The following is a 12,418-nucleotide window of genomic DNA, read 5'->3' as shown; positions in this document are numbered from 1 at the left end:
TTGTCCTGGTTACTAAAGGGGGTTCAAATGATGATGATGACAATGACGATGATAATAATAAGTAGTAGTAGTATTAACATTGAGAAAAGTAGTAAAAATATTAATTTAAATAACAGGAGAAGTTATGCTCGGGGATATAGAGCAGCTCCATGATTTTCCTCTATTTTTGTGCCATGCATTGACCTATGTTGATGGAGTTTGGGATTCTGCAGCAGTTCTGCTCTTTGTTCCTCTCCCCTTCCAGTGTGCTGCCCAGTGCAGCAGGGGATTACACCGCCCCTAGTGGACTGTAGGGGTATGTGCAGCTCCTGGAGAGAGCGAGGGTGGAGAGCCCAGTCCCAGGAGGAGAGGGAGGCAGAGAGGAGGGGCAGGAGAAAGGTTATGTGTGGTTAGAGCTGTTATCCCAGGGGGAGCCTGAAACTCTCACATTCCTGGCATAGCCCAGCTAGTGAGCTAGGAGAGCAGAGAGCTGGTGAGAGAGTCAGTGTGCTCTGAGCTCCCAGGCTGTGCACAGCTCCCTACACACCAAGGACACATGCTGCCACATTGGGGATGATCTGGTGAGTGCACACTGCCATTCCATCTTTTGGGATTGTAACATGGATGTGTTTGTTTTGTTTGTTTGGTTTTATTCTATTTTTCTACAACAATATGGTTTTTGGCATTTTGCGAATGTTACTATTTTTTATTCCAATGCTTTTTTTTTTTTACTTGTTACATTTTAATGTGTTAATAACCTGCATAATACAAGGAAGCAATGAACATATGTTCCATAGTTCCATAGAGATACCTCTATATTACCTTTGCTGTTATGTATGTGGGTTTATTTATTATATTGTTTATTTATAATCTATTATTTACGATCTATCTAAACATGAGCCCCGTAGATTGTGCGTAGTTATAGGACTGCTCTCTTGTTGGTCTGGATGGCATGCATTGAGTTTTTGCGATACGTTTGTCTTTTTGACTATGTATAGTGTTGTGATAATTGTGCGCGGTATGCTTTGTTTACGATGGAAGGGTTAACAATGGCGCATTCTTTCATGGGGAGAGAAGGATAGAAATGCAGGTGTTTGGTCACCCCTAGCAATGGCTTAGGAATTTGTAGGGTATTTTTTTTTTGTTATTGTTCTTATTTTGAGTGCAGGCTTTTGTATAGTTGTGGCCGGGCTGCAATCCACAAAGAATGTCAATTGCAACACAAAGAGAGCGGTGATGTCAGACCGTAGATATTTCTGAGGTGGTAGTATCTCCTACGCGTGGAAAACAGCTTTGGGCATTAAAAATCCACAACTTGTGGCCTTTAAACTTATCATGTTGTTGACAGCAATTTGTAAAATGTGGAATATATTTTTTTTTTAAATTGATTGTTACATATTAAAATTATGATATGTGTCCACCTGGAAACCACAGGGCATGGCCGAAAAGTAGAAAAATGCAAAATTTAGAATTCCAATTTTTCCTAATAAAGGTGAGATGTTTCCATAGATAAAACAATGTATGGTTTGTTGTTCAACTTCAACTACGATTTCTGGTATTCCAGCTACAAAACCGAAGCTGCAGGGGGGCATACCAAAGAAATGCTGGACCTTATCTCTTTAGAAAAAAGGGGAGGGAGAATTCCAATCATTAATACAGCCCACTTGCCTGAAACAGGACAAAAGTCTTACCTCTCCAGGTTACTGTGAGGCAGCGGGGTGTTAGGGACCAGAGCAGTAGATTGGTATTTGCGATTAACCACCAAAGGTACCTTCAAGGTCAATCCTTTGCTGCTCAATGCTCAGGAATAACAAGGGTTCCTCAACCTCCAGCAGTGTCCTCTAATATTATCTAATCTCTTGACATTACAAAATTTTGGTAAATTAAATAGTTTGAAAAGAAAACATGCAGATGATTTAATGATATATCTATATATATCTCTCAAAAAGCAAGATGAGTGTAGACCAGTAACACGTTCCTGTTGTAATATGTTGTTTTTTCCATTCACAGGCTGCTATCACAAGAGCCTTAGATCAGCAGAAGATTCGGGGAAAAGGATTATCCAACATTTTTTCTTTTCCTATTGTGGGATATATATTTATTTTTTTGAGCAAGAATGAGAACAGCGGAGGATTCGTCTGGAACAGTCCTACACCGTCTTATTCAGGAGCAACTGAGATATGGGAATCTGAGTGAGAATCGCACATTGTTGGCCATTCAACAGCAAGCTTTGAGGGGTGGTGGGGTCAGTGGAAGCCCCAGGTCATCACTTGAAAGCCTTGAACAAGAGGAGATGCAGGGGAATCCTTCAACAAGGCAGGAACCTCAAGGGCAGGAACATCATTGTGACCATTTCTACTTGGAGAACCCTATGTATAAAGCTTATGAGTTCCAACATAAGGGTGAGGAGCTCCCAACCTATGATGAAGCCAAAGCTGCCCTTGCTCAATATTATGCAGCTCAAAATGTCCAGAATGTTGAACATGTTCCTCATAGGCAGGACCAGTCCCTTATGGAGCTGAAGCATGGTCATGTAAGGTCTCTAAGTGAGAGGCTGCTGCAGATGTCTCTTGAACGTAATGGTGTCAAGTCTCAAAACCTCATAAGCTCCTCACACAGCTTCCCTCAACTTTCTAAGCAATACCAGTTATCAGTAGCTCGTGGACAACAAGATGGAGTAGTACACTACAGAAATGCTCCACCTGAGTATCCAACTTACAGCCAACCTGAGCAGATGAGCGGGTATGCTCCCGAACAAAGGCGATATCCTGGAGATCTCCCATTGTACCATCAGCCTGATATCAGGTAAACACATATAATACTAAAACCATTGTTCTATTTCCTGTGAAGTCTAACATGGCCCATAATATTTCTTTCTTCTATCTGAGAGCCCATAAACCAGACTTCAAACAATTGTCAGTCTGAATTGTGCCTGTCTACATAGATGTATTCGGCCACACAGACAGACCAACATTGTATTAAAAGCTACATCAAAGGCGGATATAAAAAATCTCTGTAAACTCTGGTCTTTGGTATATAAAAGAGATCCCTGACAAGAAAGCCTGAACTGGTGGGCTCCAACAATTCTGCATTGTTCACACAGGAAGAGATAAGCAAAGACAGGAAGTGGCTCCGAGAAATGCCGATAGTAATGAAGGAATATTTTCAGCCTCATAGTAAAAGAATTTTCTCCCTTGTTAGTTCTTGTAACCCCTTTGGCAGCAGCAACGATTAGTCCCATTAACGGAAATGCCATCCCCATTGTGAGGGCCATTATGAATTCCTAAAGTTCCAGTCAACGACCAGTAAAAAGGAAGATGTATTATTCTGGCTTTAGGCCGTGCACCTACATCCACCGCCTTCCTTCCAGACGTTGGTATCCGGGCTAGCTCTGGAATGGCATTTAGCTCATAAGGAGGATCAATAATTAATACATTAGGTAATTACATTCATAGGAAATTACAAGCATACTCCGGACCTGAGCTAGAATCTTGGAGTAATTAGATGGCCGGCTATGGCGTAAAGGTTCTGCTTAGTCTCAGGCTAATTAATTATTTCTGGGAGTCGGTGCATTCATTTCGGAGACGCTTGGAAAGATGCTGCTTTGTGTAGGTTGTACAAGACCGTACAGGCCCCACGTACAAGTTAATGCTAATCTCTCGGTAGCGTTATAAAAGCAGTTCCCAATGTAAGGTGAAGTCATTTGGTTATTTTGGGACAGGAAGGAAGCGCTATCAATCTGCATTTACATTTGGAATCGATTTGCATCATAAAACAAGTAACGATCTGTTTGCTAAGCTTGATAAATGCAGGAATATCTGACTTAACATTCTCATTTCTTCCTTGCAGGACAATGCCAGATCCTAATGTACAATATGGCCAAATGGCATCCTTCAATGCGGCGGGTAACCACATGGCTCGCATGGACGCTTTGCTGCGAGAAAATGAAAAGTTGCGCAGAGAACTTGAAACGTACAGCGAAAAGGCAGTCCGGATCCAAAAGGTAAAGTCAATGTTATAAGAAGACTCCTGGCACATGTCACAAGTGTACCCAGCTGTCTTTCCTGTCTGGTGCACCAGGCCCTACATTTTTGGAAAAGCCATTAGTGTCCATAATTTGATTCCTATCAACAAACAGGTTATTGTAAAGGTTCTCCAGCTGGTCACAGAGGGTGGGGTGTCTACCCCTCTCGGTTTCGTTTTGTCAACCCTTTCACTTTCATAGCACCAAGGTCCACCCCCCCATAGCCTCCCCTTTAACAGCTGCGAAGACTCTTTGCACAATGAGGCAGCTATGAGCCATTTGTTAAAGGCACACGTAGAGCTGAAGGCCGCTGACAGTTGCTTGGGTTTTGTGTTCTGCTTGAGCTGACCTGATGTGGCATAAATGAGCCATTGTGTGCGGATGAAAAGGTGCCTGTGTTAGGAAGGCCTCAGCTGTAAGGAGCGGGGAGGGGGTGCCAGCCCCTCAGCAAATGTGTAATCCAGACGGGCAGGTGGCATGAAGTCTACAGACATAATCAGTGTTTAAATAAGGAGCTATGGTGCTGTCTGGGCCCTTTAAAACTATTTAGAAACCGGGCGTAATGAGATCACTCCGGGAATCCTGTTCGGTTTGTAGGATTGAGGACAAAACTAGACTTTGGAGAACCTTTTGGAATATTATGAGTATAATAATATATATATATATATATATATATGTATATATATATGTGTATATATATATATATATATATATATATATATATATATATATATATATATATACTAATTGATCTATGATGGAAGCATATAGTATTAATCTTCATAATCTTCAATCAACATTACAGACTATTAATTTCTCTCCATTTTTTTTTCTCAGCTGGAGACAGAAATTCAGCGAATCTCTGAAGCCTATGACAGCCTCATGCAAGCCTCTTCCAAGAGGGAATCACTTGAGACCACCATGAGGACCAAGATGGAAGAAGAAATGAGACGCATGCAAGACTTTAACCGAGACCTGAGAGGTGAGGGAAGAGGGGACTAAAAGAAAGGCTCCTACCCCCTGTAACAGGCCATGTCATGGTCTATCAATCATCATTACCTCCTCACAATGGATATTAGCGTTAAGTGAGTGGACTCAGGCTCTTAAGACTATCAAGTCCTTGAAAAGCCATGTAAGAGAACTAAGACGTAGAAAAAACAATGGGGTCTTCTGCCAAAGCTCATTAACCTAGATATCCTTTGTGTTAATTGGAGTCTCCACTGCCCTATATACGGGTTATTTTTTGGAAGAAGACCTTGTCACTAGAGAGGCAGCCTCTGAAATAAGGTGGAGGGATGAGCTGAGGATAAAGTAGAATAAGAATGTGTTTCATCCAGGCGGAATTGTAAGGGCTAAAATTCATTTTTGTGGTTTTTCTTTAGAACGACTGGAATCTGCAAACAAACAGCTGGCAGCCAGGAGTCTGGAGAGCCGAGAGGACAACCAGGGGACTGTATCCAAGCTGCTCGCTCAATGTAAGTTAGACTTTTGCAAATCAATCCTAAAACTAGTTGTAGAACTACCTTCAAAACTACAACCTCAATTCTGTTGCAAAACCTTTGCTATGGAAAACGAGAATCCAGTATAATCTTTCAGTCCCTGTTAGGAACTGTGTGAGTTGGGAAGTGGTGAATCTCTTCTTATTCAGCCCCTGTTACACACACTGCAAATATTACACGTCTATTGCTAAGAGTTCATAAACAAGTGAGTCTCAACCTGACCACTGTGTACGTGGGATCTGGCCTGACGCACTTCTGAGGATACAGCGGAGGTGTGTCCATTCTTTGCTTCCTGAAGAAAAGGCTATGTTTCTTTAGCAAACAAACAGAGTTCAATGTGACCTGAATTCTTGGCATTCCAGTAGCTGAGCGTCCCCATCCCCCCTTTTCTTAGCTTTAGAAAAGTGGAGGGAAAAAACACAGTAGATTCCATAAATGGCTAGCACGGCAGGGGTTAACAGGATAAGTTCTGTAGTTAGTGTAGTGAAAAAAAAATCTTGCTCTACGAACTGGAAAAAACGAATGTCACGAGGAAGTAGATATATTGAAGTGATAGAAAATACCATACAACGTTTCTGTGTGACTTTCTGCATTATTATCAGTATTTCATTCTGTCATGTTACAGGATAGGTGATAGAAGTATGACTGGTGAAGGACCTATCGCTGACCCTGAGAATTGGGGACACATGTCCCTCACATGAATGGAGCAGTTGTGTGCATGCCTGACCACCGCTCTGTTCACTTTCTACAGGAGTGATGGTCACACATGCGCACTGCAGCTTTATTCACAGGGAATTTCGGGACCCCGGTTCTTGGGATACGTGGGGGGTCATCTGTCCCCATGTAAATGGAATGGTAGTGGGCACTGTCTATAATAGTGGTAGTCCCGCATGCACACGCCAGCTTCATTCACATGGGATTTTAGGATTCCCATTCTTGGGATCGTTGGAGACTGGCCGTGAGCTCTCCCGACCCGAGCGTGACCGCTTCATATATTTCTATGCATCTGTCATGCTCGAGTTTGGAGAACCACCGGCCTGGCCGTGCACTGCGTTCGGGTCTTGTTTCGATTTTCTACACCCATCTATCTGCACCCTTAGCTGATAACTATTGTTTGTAGGATAACCCCCTTTAAGCATTCAGTAGCTTCAGCTATAAGGCTGATCCAGGTTCCTATGCATTTTTATTATATATGCTTGATACATTTCTATTGCCCAGACCAATGTATTTCCCAATGTTGGAGAGCTGGGAACACCACCAGAGAAAACTGGTCTTACCAGGATATACATCCTTGAGCTGTTATGTCCTTGGTGTCTGGCTTCCCCAAAGCCTGGGAACCTTAATGTTTGCTTAACCTTTTCATGGAAGAGTGAAGTAGCAGTCAAGTTTAACATATTCTTAGGAATATTCTTGTTAGGTCATTTCACATAGAGACAAAGCTCTTGTAAACATGTTCGGATCTCACGGGCCTCTTGGCTGTTTACAGAGCTTATCGTACCTCTCAGGTCTCTTCTTTTTTGTTTGCCAAGTCTCCTAAACCTAGCTGGGATCTCCAGCTCTGAGGGAACGTTACTGGCTTGTAGGCTACGTGCAGCTGTTATACTGAACTCCACTCACCACTTCTTTGTTAAACTTGCCTTGTATTTGTTTCTGCACTGCACTTCCCACCAGGGACAGGTTCTTATTATGAATGGTCCATTTTAACCTGTTCCATGAATTGCGTTCAACCTACCTAATGAAGAGATTACTGATAATTTCAGGTTTAATAATTATATTTTTGTAATTACATGCAGGTCGTGAACAGCAGCAGGAGAAGGAGAAGCTGGAGAGAGAGGTCATCCTCCTGCGTAGTGCCAATGAGGACCAGCGGAGGAGAGCAGAGCTTTTGGAAAAAGCCCTTAGTAATGCCCAGTCCACCGCAGCGCGAACAGAAGATGAACTCCGCAAGAAAAGGGCATATGTAGAAAAGGTGGAGAGACTACAACAAGCTTTAAGCCAACTTCAAGCTGCCTGCGAAAAGAGAGAACAACTGGAATTGCGCCTGAGGACGAGACTGGAGCAGGAGTTGAAAAATTTAAGGGCTCAACAGGTAGGGAGGACTGTAGTGCACCATTTTTTACATTGAGTGTATATAGTATTACCTTCAAGAGAAACTCATATTTTGTTTTTTTCTTCAAACAGAGACAACCAATGTCACAGAATGGAGGTCAATCTCCTGAGCTCTCTGCCCAAGTATTGTCTGAGCAGCTGAGGGAAAAAGAGGAAAGGATTTTGGCACTGGAGGCTGACATGACCAAGTGGGAGCAAAAGTACTTAGAAGAACGCACTATGCGCCAGTTTGCAATGGATGCTGCTGCTACTGCTGCCGCTCAGCGAGATACTACCATCATCAATCACTCCCCTCGCCACTCCCCAAACAATAGCTTCAACGAGGATCTGCTAATGGTCAACCACAGGCACCAAGAGATGGAAAACAGGTATGCTGACTATTCCATATTGCTATACTTGGGTGACTGGTATCCTCTCTTTTCTTCTTTTTTTTAATAATTTATTCCATGTTTTTCCTATGTAGAATCAAAGCTCTACATGCCCAGATACTGGAGAAAGATGCAGTAATCAAAGTCTTGCAGCAGCGTAAACCCCACCAGGGCCCATTACGGCCGGCGAAATCTGTGCCCTCCATTTTCACACTATCTGTATCAACTCCAAATTCAACGGCTGGAGATCGAGAAGCCAACGTGTCACAAGTGTTAGCAGGTGATTACTTGTGTATATTACTTACACATCTCAGGACAGCTGGACTTGATATTTTAACCATCTGATGTGCATGTACCTCCTGGAATCAGAAAATAACACTCATCTTTGCTTTATGTTTCCTTTCTAGTCAGCCAATCAAACTGTTCACCACCTGCCAATGCCAACATCTTACCCGTGCACTCGAAACATGGCAGCAAAGATGGCAGCACCCAGACGGAGTGTTCAACTCAAGTCACTGACTCCTTTCTGGATAATAACACTTCTTCATTGGGTAAGCCTAGTGTCCATTTTGGGTATTTTTTTATTTACTTGCATTAATTTATTTTTTACAGTTGGTTTGTAACCTCCGACGGCTTCATTTCTGTCAATTGAGATCCCACAAAATACTATGTGCCAAGAACACACCTTTCTGAAAGTCCACACAGCCCTAAACACTACCACAGTAAACGTTGTATGCTCACCCATGGAATAAGGCAAAAGGAAAAAAAGCTCACCACACTTGCTTGTATGCTCCGAACTGGAGTACTTGAAACCGGTGGGTACCAAAGCCTGCTGGTGGAGCACAGCAAACCTTAACGAAAACGATGACGTAATGCGGCACAACCATCTAGTGAGATAAAAACGTCTTTTATTTGTTATCCGTTAAAACAAGAGGATCCATACAAATTGCAGTTGTATTTATTAGTTTTAACGGATAACAAGTTTTTATCATACCGGGTGGTTGTGCCACATTACATTCACCCATCGACAAGGCTTTCATTGGCTCACCGGAAGTCTTCACACCACTATACCATTATAATGCAAGTGTGGACATAGTGTCCCTTGAACAAGCCTGTATTCTTTCATTGCTGATACTCGGGAGACGTTTCGCAACGGCAGAAGCTGCACTCGCTCACCTCCCCTCCCCCAGGCTGAGCCTGTGCCGAGCCTTGCATAGCTGAGAGCTTTCTCCTCTCACAAACCCTGCCAAGGCTTGGCCTCCCTTGGTGATGACTAATGCCAATGAATCTCAGCTATGCAGCTGGGAACAGAATGCAGGTGTGAGGCCAAAAGATTGAACGAAGAAGAGGGGGAAGGGGGTAGAGAAGATGTTCGATGCATCAGAGAATACATTATTGATCTCGCCTGCACTTGCGTTACAATCAAACCTGATTACACCATAGGGTGATATCTAAAATATGTTAAGGAGATGAATGTTACGTGCTCTGCACTAGTTCCCACAAGTTCCCTGACTAGCAAAAATGTTGTCCGGTCACTAGAAATAACCTCCTCCTCCAGTTTGAGTGGCACTAAGAAGCTTTTGTTAGGCATTATGTCTTTAAGAACAATTAGTCAATAGATTCTTTAAGGTTTTCCTCATATTTATCACATTCCCATTACTCCAGAGTAACCTCACCATAAAGATACAGTCTGTCTGCTCACCACGTAAGGCCACAGACATGTCTGGAATGTCTCCCCACCACTACCACCACTTCACGATCCAGCCAAAGAAAATAGACCATTGTGACCCAGTGCGCTCGTTTTTGAAATCTTGAGCAATAGCGCTGCATATATCATCCCAAACAAACCCTTTCACACTACAAGGAAGGCCCACTGTCCCGGCTTCACTCCTCATTACAATTCATTGTATGGAATTCGGTCCTCTTTTATGTGGCCACATATTAACATGACTGATCACATGCTTGTCTCATCATCTGTGCATTCAATGGCCTTTGTAAGTGGTGAATCAGAGAATGGAATCGCTGGGGTGCATAGCTACTGCTTAGATGGATAAAATCCACTCATGCATAGACAATCTGCTTTCATGCTGACAGGACATCCAGTGAATGTATATTAATATCTGTCCGCCTGCTGCTCCTCATGTCCTGGCATCTGAAATATTACAATGTAGTGTGTCCTATACATAAGAAATGTGTAACTATCAAGTCAGCTTCATATTTTACATTATCTTAATGATTTTATCATGACCAGTTTGTTTTTGTGTTCCAATGGCTGACTTCTATCTCACCTGTCCTCCAGCTCCCATACACGCATGTTTGTGTGGACAGAGAGGAATTAAAGCTGAATTTACAGAGAAAAATAATCATGAACGAGTTTTCTTAAGAACTTTTATTTCACGATAGTCTTTCAGTGTAAACAGGTTGCTGATCATCCGAGGAATGAAAAGAAAGTCTGTTCATAGGGTGATGATCTTTTGCGCTGAGCAAAAAATGATTTCATTTTCGGCGGTGCGTCATCCTGTGTACGCAGGACTCCCACGTGTGAACACAATGAAGCCTATGCACACCGTGTGATCTTTTACCGATCGCTCAGTTTGCATCGTTTACTGCAGTCTGCCTATGTAAACAGGCTATTAAGCAACCACCGATCGGTAAAGGTTTACTGATCGGAGGATGTAAATGGACTACCAGAGACCTCTAGCATTGGCTTATCGTCTCTGAAAACAAAAGGTTTGGGCATGTTGAAATCCTGGTGCTTGATCCTCTCCAATTGTTTTCCTCGAGAGCAGAGTCTCCCATACACATTTGATGTTTAACCCGTCCCCATTGGTTTGGACAACTTTACCTTCATCCAACCACTTACTAATTTTTCTGATGAGCTTCTGTATGTTAATGTATTTTTTATTTTTGTTTTTCAGAACCTGAGTCTACTGCTAAAAGCTCCAACATTTCTGAAATGGTAGAAATCCTCATCTGAGTTGGGGGTTACACCCAAATGTTGAAAAAGTCTTACACGACCAGGAAGCATAGCCGGTCGATGAATTGTAGGTTACAGGAAATGAATCCTGTGCTGCAACTATGAGGCAGTCTTAACGCCAGAAGATGTGTTCAGCTTGGAAGCTCCAACCTAAACTGCAGATGGACTTTAGACTTGTGTGAGCACTGGCTTCTCAGAAGACAAGAAGATTGAGTAAGACCTCCTTACATTTTCACCCATCTGAAGTTGAAGATGCTTACCAACTTCAATAAATGTGATACAGTATCTGATCTTTTGGAACTGCAACTCAACTATAAGACTTTGATTTACGTGGAAACAGACTCTGGGAGGGGGAGATGAATAAAGTCTACTTTTGGCTTTCGAAAGCCAAGGGCCAATTCCTGTTGCTGCTAGAAATACCTACAAAAATGTAGGGGTTTGAAGTGGTTTAAAGTTGTCGGACTCTCGTCCCGAACATTTGTCATGTACATACTTATGTGGTTTTTTTTTATAAGTTTTCTTCTGTTGATTCTCGAGTTATATTTATACATCTACGTTTCTGTCTTGTTCAGACCTTCTGCGATCTACTTTGATCGATGTTCTACCAAGGGTCAATACATGAGCTAAGCCTCATAGGTTGATACTTAGAAAAAGTTCACATAAGTACAAGCCAAATATTATTCCTTGTACATCTCCACTAGATCGTATATCGTATTTATTTTATATTTTAAAACCCCTTTCCCTCACTCCAACCCTTCCCTTTCTCATTGGGTTGCTGTTGCTGGTCAACAGTGGTCATTTTTTGATTTCTCTTCTTGTACATTGTTTACAAAATTAGATCAGAAGAAAATTGCATAATGCAATTTACTAAAGATTTTTTTCTAGCAATTTTCACCCCATCTTCTACCCCTTTGACATCAGAATGGGTTACAAATGTAATATATATTTTTTTTGTATTGGTATTTCTGCCTATCTGCGCTGTGAAAGTCTGTTTTATTCCAAAGATGTATGAATCTGATATATATTTTTTTGTGAGTTTACTTAAGTTATCGAAAGTATTTAAAGATGTAAGCGTGGCTGTTGTTTCTTAATATTATTCGCTTAATGTATGCTGCCTGGATGCCATCTGGTTCTGCTGTTGCAGACCAGGATTTTGTTATTTTAAATATGAAATTAAATAAATTTTAAAAGTGAAAAGAAATTTTGTGTGACTTAATATAATTTCTTTATTACAACGGAGTTGTATGCCTCGCTCAAAACTTAGAGGGCAATGGATGTAGTGGTGATTAATTTCAGTAGGAAAGAAGAAAATTTAGCTCCAAGGATCTGATAAAGTGATAGTTGGCTGTATTGAATATATCACGAAAATCGGACAAGACACAAGTACAAAAAGCAACGCGTTTCGGATCATGAGGAAGCATAGGACATGCTATGAAGAAAGAACAAAAGTGATCTGAAGCAC

The 12,418-nt window shown here is 41.9% G+C and overlaps 1 protein-coding gene across 1 annotated transcript; it reads left to right on the top strand.

Moving 5' to 3' along the window:
- The first annotated feature begins 325 nt into the window (after window positions 1-325).
- AMOTL2 (angiomotin like 2) lies at window positions 326-12,149 on the top strand. Its single transcript, XM_077291277.1, has 10 exons — window positions 326-560; window positions 1,990-2,784; window positions 3,829-3,982; window positions 4,841-4,985; window positions 5,386-5,478; window positions 7,296-7,591; window positions 7,684-7,979; window positions 8,075-8,259; window positions 8,387-8,530; window positions 10,898-12,149. The coding sequence occupies exons 2-10, from the start codon at window positions 2,096-2,098 to the stop codon at window positions 10,954-10,956; spliced, it is 2,061 nt and encodes a 686-aa protein (XP_077147392.1). The 5' UTR covers window positions 326-560; window positions 1,990-2,095; the 3' UTR covers window positions 10,957-12,149.
- Window positions 12,150-12,418: the final 269 nt, after the last annotated feature.

The sequence above is a fragment of the Ranitomeya variabilis genome, chromosome 2 (genome assembly GCF_051348905.1).
Source record: "Ranitomeya variabilis isolate aRanVar5 chromosome 2, aRanVar5.hap1, whole genome shotgun sequence".
Classification (NCBI taxonomy): Eukaryota; Metazoa; Chordata; class Amphibia; order Anura; family Dendrobatidae; genus Ranitomeya; species Ranitomeya variabilis.
Note: the sequence above shows the minus strand (reverse complement) of the source record. Positions and strands in the feature narration are given on the sequence as shown.

What these genes read in the sequence shown, in the direction of transcription:
- AMOTL2 (XM_077291277.1), top strand. Translation starts at nt 2,096, where the DNA reads ATGAGAACAGCGGAGGATTCGTCTGGAACAGTCCTACACCGTCTTATT. An exon ending in CTTTAACCGAGACCTGAGAG is followed by an intron (nt 4,986 to 5,385) that starts GTGAGGGAAGAG and finishes GTTTTTCTTTAG; the next exon opens with AACGACTGGAATCTGCAAAC. An exon ending in ATCCAAGCTGCTCGCTCAAT is followed by an intron (nt 5,479 to 7,295) that starts GTAAGTTAGACT and finishes AATTACATGCAG; the next exon opens with GTCGTGAACAGCAGCAGGAG.